Raw genomic sequence first — 13,375 nt, 5'->3', positions numbered from 1 at the left:
CAATGAGAGGATTTCTCAGCCCCTCTCCTCTGTAACTGCAGCAGAGGTTGAAACTGAATTTTTGGCACCCTGTGGGTTGCTTTTCCTGCTGGGCACAGTTTTTGGTGCAGTTATTTCATTTCAAGATCCCCTTCCCTGAGCCCAGAGGCAGCAGAAAGCGGCTGCAGCCGCTCCTGCAAAGCCAAACAAAGGGAAAAATCCAGGCAACAGCTTGGGCTGCCCAAAGCAAACTCCCTCTTCCCCAGCTCTCCATTGCTTTTGGCAGGTTATTTCCCTGCTGACGGGGGATTCCAGCCCCCAGCTCCCCCCAGAGATGAAAACAGAGCAGGGAGCAGAGGTGGAGCTGGCTGCCAAGCGGGTATTACAGAGCAGGAATGTGATCCTCTGCTCTCAGCAGCCAAACACTGCCCAGCTCCTCCATCCCCACAGCTCGGCAAATTCTGCTGGACGAGCAGGAAAACCACAAAAGCCTTCCCTGGATTTTCCCTGGCTGCCTGTTTGGCTTCTCTGCTCAAACACAACATGCAAATATTTTGCTTTTTCCTCTGCTCTCTGCACCCACCGGTGGTGAGGGTTTGTGTCACTGAGCTGGCTGCTCAAGGAACGCTGCTGGAAAGATCAGCCCAACAAATTTGTCCATATTATGTCAACACACACTTTTTGTTTTTCCCCTCAAGTCTCCAGCTCATCGTCTTTGGGATAACGAGTCCCCTTTGTGGGGGGTGACCCAGCAGCTGATGGAAGCAGGGAATGCAGGAAGGACCGGCTCCAGATGGGCATTTCTGCCCGGCCAGGAGCTACCAAGGGATAATCCTCATTCCCCAGAGCACGGAGAGGAGTGACCTGCAGCACACGAGGATGGATTCATCCCAAAAAAACCACCCCCAGCTCCACAGTCTGGCGCTAATCCTGGACAAGGGGGGAGTAAAACACCTGGAAGAACATATTGCCACCCTAAGCTGGACAAAAGGAATCAGCCTTGGGGCTGAGCGCCTCGTTTGACACTGGGATATGTCAAAACACAGGCTGGAAAAACCAGAATGTGTCCAGGGGCTTTGGACCTTTTCCTGGAGGTGACAAAAGCCCCTTTTGAGATGCAAAAGAACCTTCTGTGCTTCAGATGCTCCAGAGGGGTTGTTTTTTCCCCACCGCATCTCCCAGAGGATGATGGGGAGCAGAGGGGTGTATGAGGATGAAGGAGTGGAAGGGTTTGTGTCACCCATGGGGACTCTCAGGGGACAGACAGAAACCCCCGGTGATGATGGCACAGCCCCCCGCTGTCGCGTTATTTTAAAGCTAATTTAAAGTTATTTCCATGCAAAGAGAGCAGCAGCAGCAGCAGTGGGAGGTGGGAATTGGCCGCCGAGTTAAGTGATGGATGAGCTCACTAAACACCTTCATTCACCGCCTGAAAGGGCTGCCGAATTAAAATAAATGTAAGGAGCGCTTAACAAAGCTTCATCATCGAGCTTGATTGTCTTAATTGGGAAATAGAGCCCGGGTGACAGCCAGGCTGGGCTGGCTGGGGTTAAATGGGAACCGCTGCTGGGAGCGATGCTTTTCCCCCATGGAGCAGCATCCCGGCCCCAGATTGCCCCTCACCACCTAAAAAAAGGAGCCAGCGTCTGTTTGAGACAAGACAAATCATCACAGAGTGTCTGGGCGACTTCCAAGCCCGGGAGATGAATTATTTTCCCAGCTGACTCTCTTGTTTAATAACAATTTCTACCGCTTGGTTCCCGGCTCCGCAGCCCGAGTGGCGGGGATGGATTTAAATAATCCCCGCCATGTGTCCATGGAAAATCTCATTTCCACTCTGCCCAGAAGCAGAGGAGTAATTATTACCAAAAAAAACCCCCCAAAATTAAAAACCTCACACTTTTCACCATCAAAGGCCTTTTCTAATTAAGCACCAAACTAAAAAACACATTTAAAGGAGGCACAAGCCCCCAAGTACGAGGAGGTGGGAGGGGAGAGATGTTCCCTCTGAGGGGAGGAAAACCACCACGTTTATTCCTCGATCCAGCTGCAGGAGGAAAGAGGAAAGAGGAGGATGAGGGTGGCTTGAAATCAAGGTTTTAAATCCCAGGTAGTGCCTTAAAAACCCGAAGTTTATAAGGCTGCAGCAAAAGTGTGATGGAAAAGTCAGTGGGGAGGGGTGTCCTGCTGCTCCAAATCACCTCATCCCAGCCTTGGGTTGTTCCTGCTTTATTTTCCAGCATTTCTGGCTGTCGGGAGCAGCAAAAACAATTTAAGCCTTTGTCAGGGTCAATATTCACCAGTGTGGGGGAAACGGTGCTTTGCAGTTTGGGCCAATTGATTCCAACTCTGGGGCAGCCCAGACAAGGAGCAGGGGAAGGGCTCATTTTACACATTGAGCCAGTGGAAAAGCTGAGGTCCCTTCCATGTGCCAGCCCTGTGCCACCAGCCCGGGTGGCATTTCAGTGTCCATCAATTATTGACTGTTCAGCTCCAGCAGCTTGAAATGCAGCTCTTGGTTAATGCCAGCTCTTGGCTGGGCAAGGTGTGCCAGGAGCTGCAGCCTCTCCATGGGCAGGGATAACCTCTCCCCCAACTCAGCTGGGAAAACAAAACTCATTTCCACCCCAAACCTGCTGATCTGGTGGCCAAATAGCTCTCAGTGGCAAGGAGTGGTTTCAGCACCTGCTTGTTCAGGTTTTCCAGGTTTTCCAGGAAGCAGATCCACAGCTCCCACTCCAATAGGCACAAGAAAATCAGATTTCCCCAGAATATCATCAACACTAACTCCCTGGAGTTATTTAAAGGATACCTGGAGGCATTTAAAAGATGTGGAGATGTGTTCTTGGCTTAGTGGTGGATTTGATCTCAGAAGGTTTTTCCAGCCTTAATGATCCCACAATGGTGGCAGCTCCTTTAATTGCCACAAGCCACATGTTGCAGAATTATTTCTCAACCACAGCACTCACAAATCTTTACTCCCCTTGATTTGCAGCATTCCACCTTTCCCCCCACATGAGGCATTTCATCTGTTCACATCTTAGCCCCATTTTCAGCAGCCAAAGGGCTCTGACTCTTTAAATTCAACAAGAAGCATCACAGCATTTTCCTTCTAAGCCTCTGGAGCCTGAACTGTGGTGTCTGGTGGTCTGTCCTGAATTCTCTGTGCTTTTGGGCCCTTCAGCATCATCCAGCAGGGAAAGGAATTCCTTGGGTCTGTTTTCAGCCTCTGTTTTGCTGTAACGTTGACACAGCTGGGAGCAGATCAGGACATCCCTGTGCACTCTCAGGTCCATCCCTCCCTGCCTGACATCCTGTCCCCAATCCAGGGATAAAGTGCAAGCCAGGGACACCCTGGCACCCTGAATTTATACCCCACTAGCCTGAAAAGAGAATTATTTTACACCAAAGCCTCTTAGTGCTGCGCATTATCGACTTTAAAATTACACAGCTTTCTTTTTTTTCTTCTTTTTTTTTTATTCCTCTCATTCAAGACATCCATCTCCAGCTGGATGGAATCCTTTCCTTCTTCCCACTCAACCTGTGCTGGATGATTGCTGCTGTGTTCCTCCTCTCCCCTCCAACATCACACCCCACTCCCACCAGGACAAAACATTTCACCACGGTTTTTGCACAGTCACAAAACCCTGGGGCTGCCAGAGGGGATGTCTGCACATTAAACAGCATTTTTGGAGAAGAGATTCATTGGAATTTCTATATAACAAGGAGCTCCAGGGAGCTGCATCCCAGCTTCAGCAGGCTGGGATTTTCCCTCTTTTCTAGGAAGCAGCTTGGACACATTTAACCTCAGGTTTGACCTGCCCACCCCACTCAAATCCATCTACTGGGGTTCCACGAAAAATCCCAAATCCCAGCTAGGCACATGCAATGGAGCAGCCCCAAATGTTGCTCCCATTCAGATACCTTGGGAAATGGATTTCCACAAAGCCAAGGAGCAGTCTGGAAGTCACTCAGTGCATCAGAGGGCACAAACACAGCAGGGACTGTGCTTGCAGCCAGGCATGTGCCACAGGGAATCAACTCAAGGGGCAGCACCCCGAGCAGCACTGGGAACAGAGCGACTGACAGGGCAAATCAGGGTTTGTTCCCAGCCCAGCCATAAGAGAAAGAGAAAAGTCACATCTTGAGTAGCTATAAAAAGTCCAGAGAGCCCCAGACTGGCAGATGGAGGAAATGCCCCATGGCCATGGAGGAGAGTGAGGTGAGGAGGAGAGAGGTGATGAAAAGGGCATTCCTGGGATAAAATTACATCCAAATATTTCTCCTTATTGGTACCTCAAAAAGTTCTTCTTTTTCCTCTTTGTGTGCCCTGAACCCCATCAAAGCTCCTCATTTGCTGTGTGGAGAAGAGCCAAATCCCACAGCCCTGCTGGGACCAGCCTCCTCCTGCTCTTCAGCACCACAAATTCCCAAACATTTCTGTCAAAGCACAGAAAATATTCCCAATTTATTAAGCTGGCTGAGCCCTGTGTGAACCCCACCAAACCAAATGTGTCTCCCAGAGGTTTTCTACTCTCTCTCCCAAAAATCTTAGCTCATTTCTGTGTCACTCCAGGCCTTCCCATCACATTTATTAGAGAGGATTGCTCAGTGCCTGTGGTTAACCCTTCCCATTCCCAGTTATCCAAAGGGATTTCCCTTTGCACCAAACAGCTCTGCTGCCTGGGGACTCCTTCCAGCACAGCCAAGGTGGTGACAAGGGACAGCCACACATCAGACACTTTGCAAGATGTTTTTGATGGCCATTCAATATTTCCAGAGAAAAGCCTCATCCACCTTGGCCAGGCTGGGATTCAAATGCTGAATTTCAGGAGTAAACAGAGATTAAACCTGAATTTCCAGCCTTCAATTACAAAAGGAGGGTAGGACACGCTCAGAGGTGGCTCCACAGAGGGGGAACAGCTCTTTTAACAACAACCAGGCACGGGCAGACAGGAGCTGGGATTTAGTGCCCATCCTGGGAATGAACTGAGCCACCAAACCAGGGATTGATCTCCTGAGGATTCATGGACTCAGTGACCACACAGGGGACAGCCCTCGGCTGTGGTGATGTGACCCAGCAAAGCTCACCCTGGCCAGGAGCAGCTCTGACCCTCAGCCACCTCCTCCTGAGGGGTGCAGGACACACCTCTAAGCCAGGGCTGAGCATCCCTCTGCTTCCCAACCCCACTTCCCAACCTGAAGAAGCACCGGGAACCAGAGCTTTGCTTTTCTCCCCACCCAGAGCCTCAGGGATGCTGGAAAGAGCAGAGAGGTTTGGGAATCACCTGCTTTTCACTTCAAAAGGTGGAAAACGACACCACCACCCCAAATCACTGAACATTCATAGCATCCTCTGTCCTCTCTGCTCCCTGGGACAGCCGTGGAATGTCCATGGAATTACATCCCATGGACACAGGGAGAAGGGATCACCCCACACACTTCCCAAAGACTCCAGCTCCCACATTCCCTGTTCCTGCAGCAGCTCCAGCACACACACACACACAGAGAAAAGGGATTTTAATCTGAGACCCTGCACAGTCCTGCTCCAGCCTCCTCCCACTGCCTGGATTTGTGCTGGAAGCTCTGAAGGGACCATTTATTGCAGGAGCTCCAACTTCTCTTGCTCGCCCACCAGCTGCCACAGCAGAGGAGGATTTCCAGCCACAAACATTCCCTTTCTGTTTTCCAAAGGGCTTCTCCCACCATGAAAACTCATTTTTAAATGATTTTTTCCTTTGTAAAGCAATGCAAGCAGGCACTGCCAACATGAAAGCCCAGCATTCCTGCAGGACAGAAATGTTTTGTGCCCCAAATGAAATCAGGAGTGGGATGCTAAAAGATCATTCCTGCATTCAAAATAAGGCTGCTCAACCTCTGTAAATTTATCACTAGATCCAAACACCTTCTGTTCTAACAGCTCTCTGCACCTGAATGCCAAATGCCATGGAGAACATCCAACCCTCAGGTAACCCGGGATTCAATCTGCCACAGCCTCACAGAGCCTCCACACTTCCAAAAGCTGTCTCGAATTACTAATCTTCCTGCTATTTTCAAGGTGATTTCTAATGATTTCAGAGGATGAAAGGAGTTCAGGCTGAGTCCCAGGTGTCACCAGCAGAAAGGACAAGTGGCAAAGACAAGAGTGGGCTGGAGCTAAGGAAAACCACTGGAAAACCCAGGAGAAGTGAGAAAAGGATCAGCTCCTGGCTCTTTCCAGGTGCCAGCACTGGGGGATTTGCAGGAGTGAGGGCTGGGAGCTGTGAAACAAAAATTTGGGTTAGAAAGTGCAGAAAGTGCAATGTTGGCTCAGCCTGGTGAGGACACCCCCAGTATGAGGCTTAGGCTTCATTTTGGGGGTTTCTCTGCTTATTGCAGAACAGCAGCAGAGATAAAAACCCCACAAATTTAGGTCCAGATTGACCCCATTTAATTCTATTTAAAGTGAGCTGCTTCACCCTAAATGGTACCTCTGTTTTATGCAGGGGCATTAAAGGAATTGTGTGCAGAAAAAAATAAAAAAAAATAATAAAAAAAAGGGTCTAGCTGATGTAAATTTGGAGTTACAACGTGAATATTTGATATTCCTTCAGCTGGTGCCCGCTGCCCCATCATCCTGCCTGCTGCATTCCTGGCTCATTGCTACCACAACCGGGAAAGGACCGGGATATCCCCAGGGGATGGTTTCCCCTGGGAAACACCTCCTCCCTCCCAGCCCCTGCTCCACAGCAATTGCGGGAGCTTTGATTCCCGGTTTTTGGCCTTTGTGATGCTGACTGCGAGCGCTTGGCAGCAGCAGGAGCGGGGAGATTCCAGGAGCAGGGAGATTCCAGGAGCTAATTCCACACTCGCTGGTCCAACCGTGGGATGGAATCGTGTCCCCAGGCAGAGCCAGGCGCAGGGAAATGAATTTAGCAGGCTGGCTTCATCCTGCTGCTGTTGGCTTTCCCTGATTCTCATCCCTGGATGTTTAATGTATTCCGAGGGAGGCGCGGAGACAGCGAGGGAGAGCCAGACAGATTTATAATGTGCCAAAAAAATAAGGTCATTTGGCAGAGGTTTGGGTGCTGCGGTGCCAGGGCTGGGAATGTCTGCCTGGATTTAGGGAGCACACCCAGCCTGGGAGGAGATGGGATTGGGAAGCACAGCCTCCCCCTCTGCCTGGCCAAAAAATCAGCTCCATCCTCTGTCTCCATCCTCCTCCTCCTCCTCCCTCTCACCTGCAACGGGCACGGTGGCTGTGGGATGAAGGAAAGGGATTTTCCCTGCAACACACACAGAGAAAAGGGTGGATCTGTGATGTTGGGGAGCTCCTGCAACAGCTGGCATTGTCCGAGCCAGGGCAATGCCAACACCTGTGAATGGGAGCCCATGGTTCCCTTGGGAGCTGCACAGGGCACTTGGAAACCCCAGCCCAGAGCACGATGCTGTCTATAAAATCTCTATTTTATGGCATTTAGACCTTCCAGCAAAGGGTTCAACTCACAGCCACCTCAAAAAAAGAGCATCTCAACCAGAAATCCAGGAAAATCCCACTCTCCGAAGCCTGGCTGGAGAACCAGCAGCCAGAGTCCCACCCTGAGGTCACTTCCATGTGGTCAGGGCTCGCTGACAGCCAAAACCTCATCCCAAAACCTCATCGCTGCTCCTAAAGCCCTGGAAAACCTCAGCTATTTCCCGGCTGCTCCAGGGAAAGGCTGCAAATAAAGCCTTGCAAATCTCGGGCACGGGGCTGTGCTCACACCACTGCTCATCCCGGGCTGGGGGTTAAGGACAGAGACAGAGGGACACAAAGCAGGGCTCGAAATGTGTTCATTTCCAAGGATTTCGTGTGGTTTTGGGGCTCTAAAGAGCTCGGCGATGCAGCATCGCTGTGACTTGAACAATGCCCTATGATGGGGTGCTAAGGGGTGAGCATTTCCTACTCTAATTAAGAGGAAACCCGGCGGTAATGAACTGCTGGGTCATTAGAGCTGCTGTGCCCGTGGGGCACAGCCTGGGAGCTCCAACACTCCCCACTTTCTGCTGCTTTATTGGAAACTGAAAATTTTACCCATCAACACACCTTAAAAGCCACCAAAAATGCGGGTAACGCTGCTAATGAAGTGCATTTCTCCGCGTTCTGGTCTCTCAGGACAGCACTTTGTAAGGATGATGAGCCAGATCCCTGGGAGATGCGCTCCTAATCCTCTCTGGCTGCTCAATCCTTTATTTCCTTGTGTCTTTTTCTCCTCCTGCGGCCGCGTTCCTCCCCTCTCTTTACCTATCCCAGTTTTTTCCATTGGATTAATTCCCATTACAGCTCCATTACCACCAAAACTCTCCTGGGACCACGAGCCAGCACCTGGATACAAATCCTGACTCTCCCAGATTGCGGCTTTGTTTCTATTTCTCGCTTCCTTAAGCAAAAATAATAAATATATAATGCCCAACATCAGGAAAACAAGCAGCCCTTTCTATTCCCATCAGCCTCATCCACAGGTTTCTCAGCTCTGTGGATCCAGGATGGCACCAGATGGGAATGAGGTGAGGAGGGGATTTAGGTTATTTTTCCCCTGTTTTTAACAACAAAATTCCTTCTGTGTAAGCTGGAAGCCACGGTGTGCACGGTGCCCCTACATTAATTACCAGCTAATTAGGAGCTCTGGGTGCAGTTTGGGAGACAAAGGATGTTTGGAGGATGGATGGCTCAGGCTTTCCAGACCATTCCTCCTCCCCAGGCACTGAAGTGCTGCTCTCCTCTGCAACAGGGAAAGGAAGATGGAAATAGAGGAAAACGCCTCTGGGGGAGCACGAAGGAACCAGAAATGGGGGAAATGCTGGTGAGATTGGAGAGGAAGGAGGACTCTGGAGGTTGTGACAAGCTGGGGCACCCCAGCTCCCTCGCAGCTCTGAGCTCTGACCCCTTCATCCCGGTGGATTTGTTCCTCCTGTCGCTGCAGGGAGCAGCTGGCAGCTCCCACATTTACCAAAACCATCATGGAAAACCTCAATTCCCACCGTCCCCAGCCCCGTGGTGGCCCTGAGGGGTGGCAAGGCCAGCTTGGGGACAGTGACCCAGCAGGGACTCACCAGGACTGCGGCTTCCTCTTCATGATGCCCTGGCGTCTCCACTGCGAGTGGGGGCTCAGGTGGTAGGTGAGCTGCCTGCAGAGCTTCTCCATGGCTCCCAGGGAGTCCCCTTCCTGCAAAAACATGAGAAGGACACCAGCTGAGGGCTCTGCAGCAATGCCATCACACCCACAGGATGCCCCAAGCTCACAGTGGCTCCAGCTGGGAAGCCTTAAGGGACCATGCTCAAAACTGCCTGGAAAGGGGGGAAAAACCTCTCTGATTGCTAAGATTCTGCAGTACTATTATTATTATTATTATTATTATCATCATCATCATCATCATCATCATCATTATCATCATTGTTATTATTTTGTTGCTATTATTGTTACTATATTGTTATTATTCCACCGTTACCATTTGACACCATGAAACAGCTTCCAGCAGTAAAATTTGGCAGAGATTTATTAAATTTGGTTAAATTACCCATTCATTACCACCAAAAACTGCTTCCCAAGAGGCTTTGTGAGCCGATGGAGTCTTGGGAAGACTCCAACAACATTTAATTGTTAGGGAAAATAAAAACACAAAGAAGCGCAGCATCTTCTCCATTTTGACTCAAATTTCCCCCCCCATGGGACACTGGCTTGGAAAACTTGAATTCCGAAAGTTTCTAAGGATTTGAGTCTAGAAATTTTGGGTCCTAAAAATAAAATAAAATCCAATCCTCAGTATCCAGACTGCTGAATCCTGTTTCAGGATTTTCATACACGTAATTTAAACCACCCACCCTGCAGTGCTTCTCTTGCTCTCTGAAAGGTCACAGGCAGAGATGAACCTGACTGAAAGATCAATAATGATAAAAAAGATACAAGATGTGACAATTTGGCTGCCTGGTTTACACTGCTGCATCATTAGGGAAGAGATAGGAATTAAAGCGGAAACCCTACAATAAACAGTCGGCCTGGGCTGTTCAGCCACAGGGGTGGCTCAGGATTTTCTGGGAAAATCCAGGCAGGAATGCTGAGGAAGGTGTTGCATCTCTTCTTCCTGGACAGCCAATTATTGCTGCCTTCACATCCTCCCTCAGAGCTCAGGTTTTGCAGCCTAATTTATGAAATTTATGCAATTTATTCCCCCCCTCACCTCCGCATCAGCGGAGCGGGACCGGCCTTATAAAGACATCATAAATATTGAATTACCAGGGAGCAACTGGGATTTTGACAAATCACTTGGGGGTGTACAGGGAAACAATTACAGCAGGTTTTCCTAGGGTAAAAAAAAACCCAACAAACCACAAACAACCACAAACCCAGGACATCTCTGCAGGTGGCTGGGGCAGAAATATCAGTCAGGATTTGCGGGTTTTGATTCCAATCTAAGGATGAAGCCTTGACATAAATTGGAGAGGGTTTATTCCCAGACATATCCAGGTACCCACATGGTGATTCCCACTAATCACAACTGATTTTCCAGCTGATTTTTCCCTCATAATTCCAGGGTGGTGCTTGCCCAGCTCTGAGTGCACTGAGGGCAGGCAGTGCCAGGGGATTTCAGGTAGAAATTCCAGATTCAGGGATCCCAGCAGGACACGGGGTATGGAAAACCCCGGGAACCAGGCACCACTTCCCACCTGAGCCTCTGATTCCCAGGAAATCTGGGTTTATAGGAGCACATTTAAACCCCTAGTTTTCAACACTTTATTCACCACCATGCTGAACTCAAAATCAGGGTTTTAATCCCACAATTTTCATTCCTCAGGCATTCTCACAGCTCCTCTCCCTGTGGCAAGAACCAGCCCCGGGCCTGGATGAGCCCTGAGAGGTTCAGCCTGTGGAATTAACACTGAGAAAATTAAGAAAGACAAGATTTTACCTCACATTTCCCACTGGAAAGCCTGGAAAAGCAGGCAATTTCTTAATCAGAGCCTCAAAACATTTTGGGAAGGCAACACTGCCAGCAACACCTTCCTGCCTGTGGAAGCACCAGCCCCAACGTGAGAAGAAAACACCACAGATTTTAACACCTCCCTATATATTATTTTTTAAGCTGCCAGGTGCCAGCAGCTTTCATTTCATCGGCTTTTTTATTTTTAAGCACTGCAGCAGCCCCTGAAATAGCAGAGTCCACCCTCAGGGATGAGTGGGGGTTTCCAGCTCTGAGCCTTCCCTGCAAAAACTGGTGGTGAAAAGGAAACAAAGTGCTAAAATCGTGAGGGGGAAGGACACGGTGCTGGCATTTTGTGCTGCAAATTGCCTCCAAAATAACCCTGGAGGAGACAATTCAAGCTGTCTCCAGCGTTATCCCAGCTGAACTGTTGGGGAAGTGAAATGATTCACAACCGGAACGTGGAGAAGAAGCTGAGAAAGTGAAAAGCAAAACAATTTTTTGCTGGTTCAGATGTGCCATGGCCATCTTGCCTCCCCAATGAGAGGGGTTTTTTCCCCTCAAGCAGCTCAAGACCTCCAGATGGCTGTGGGGATGCTCAGGCCTAAACTTCCCATCAAACCAATTCCTGGGGAATTCAGCCCAAAAGAGCTCAGCCTATTCATGGTGCAGCCCTCTGAGGGCTCTGAGGAAAGAGGAGGAGCAGGACAAGGAATATTTTAATCCTTTCCCCACATCAGCAGCCACATCCAGCTCATCCTTCCATGGCCATCCTGACCCTTTCAGCCTTTTTTCCTCACAAGCTCAACCCTCAAGCCCTGCAGGTCCTGGGATACTTCTATTTTGGGGAGTTTAATATAAGATTTAGAGCACATGATTCCTGTATCAATACATCAACCCTGCAGATTAGCACTGGGATAAATAAAATTCCCATTTCATCCCACAGGATGGGAGTCTTCCTTCTGCACATCTCATTCCCATGGATGAGACACAAACTCTGTGCTTCAGGAACCCCCATTTTTTTTGTTTTTACCCAAACCTCTGCAATTCCTCTCCAGAGCAGGCCCAAAACTCGCAAGCAGGAGAAGGGACTTTGCTGGTGCCGTGCCAAGGGCTCCAAACAAAAGCTTTTCCCTGTTCCTGATCCAAGTCTATCAGGAAATAATTGGAGCTGACACACACCCTGGTGGGACTGAGCCCAAGAGCTTGTTTGGAAAGGGAATCAGCTTAAGAATCAGCTTAAAAACCAGCCCAGCTCGTGCTGGCAAGGTTTGAACCTCGCTGGGGAATGGGGAGAGTGGATTAGCCCAGAGGAGCGATGATGCCAAATATTCCTGTGGGATGCTCCCTCTGCCTTGGGATAACATCCCTGCTCCCCACCCAGCCCTCTGCCCTGCACCATCAGCACTCTCAGGAATGATGGAAAAAAAACCACAAACCCCTCTGGGCAGATCCTGCTGCTTCCAGGGGTGAGCTGCTTCCCACAGCATCAAAATCGACGCCAAAAGCTCTTTCTGCCACATCTCCATCAGCCTGCATCACTCATGGAAGGTCAATATAAAGCTGATTTTTTTGTGGTCAGAGAGCAGGGAAACCTCCACCTGCAGAGCCTGAATCCCACAGTGCCAGGCTTTGGGAAACCCTGAGTGCCCTTTCCATGGAAAGAACAACAACCAAGCACAAAAATTGCATTTTCTCACCACCAGAGCCCAGTCCCAGCAGCAGATGCTCCTGAAATAACACACAGGAAAGGCATCACACAAGATGTGGCCCCTCTAACATCACACAGGGGCTGGGAATGTGCGGTTTTTTATCTGTTTTTCAAACTCTGGGAGGAAAACTGCATTGCAAGGCTGGGCAGATGGGACAGACCACACACACACACACACACACATGGAGTCCAGCCTTCCCAGCTGATGCTGCTGACAGGAAAAAGGCTGGGATGTGCCCTTTTTCTGAGCACTGAGCTCCCAACCAGCCAATAAATGCTGGTGAGGAGCCATCAGCTGAGCTCCTACAGGTCCATCAGCCACACATTATATTACATAGTATATAACATATTTTTTATATAACATATATTATATATAACATATATTAATAAAAAAATATATTAATATATAAATAAATAATAATATAAATAACCCTGGAGTCACTGCCTGCCCTCTCTGCATCACCACATGGGCAAGATTTGGGTCCCCAGACTGGATTTCAGGGCTGCTGTGAAAGGGGAGAGCCCGGAGGAGGATGACACAAAGCCTGGTGATAAAGATGTTACAAGAAATTAATTTGTTTTCATTAAAAAACATTCTGCTCCTCCAGCAGCAGAATCCCTGGGGATGGGCAGAGCCCTGGGGGACTGCACCGGGGCCAAGCACCGTGGAAAAGAGGCCAACATTAATGATTAAAGAGCTCGGGTGAAGAATTCCTGCTGCAGCACAGCAGGGGAGCGACCCAAATT

At 49.4% G+C, this 13,375-nt stretch overlaps 1 protein-coding gene across 1 annotated transcript in view; it reads right to left on the bottom strand.

Moving 5' to 3' along the window:
• The window catches only part of LRRC75A (leucine rich repeat containing 75A), a 57,036-nt gene that overhangs the window by 8,660 nt on the left and 35,001 nt on the right, over nucleotides 1-13,375 (bottom strand). The window contains exon 3 of the mRNA XM_015646801.3: nucleotides 9,052-9,164. Coding sequence (XP_015502287.1) covers nucleotides 9,052-9,164 — 113 coding nt within the window. The remainder of the gene's footprint in view (nucleotides 1-9,051; nucleotides 9,165-13,375) is intronic.

Source organism: Parus major, chromosome 19 (genome assembly GCF_001522545.3).
Source record: "Parus major isolate Abel chromosome 19, Parus_major1.1, whole genome shotgun sequence".
NCBI lineage: Eukaryota > Metazoa > Chordata > Aves > Passeriformes > Paridae > Parus > Parus major.
Note: the sequence above shows the minus strand (reverse complement) of the source record. Positions and strands in the feature narration are given on the sequence as shown.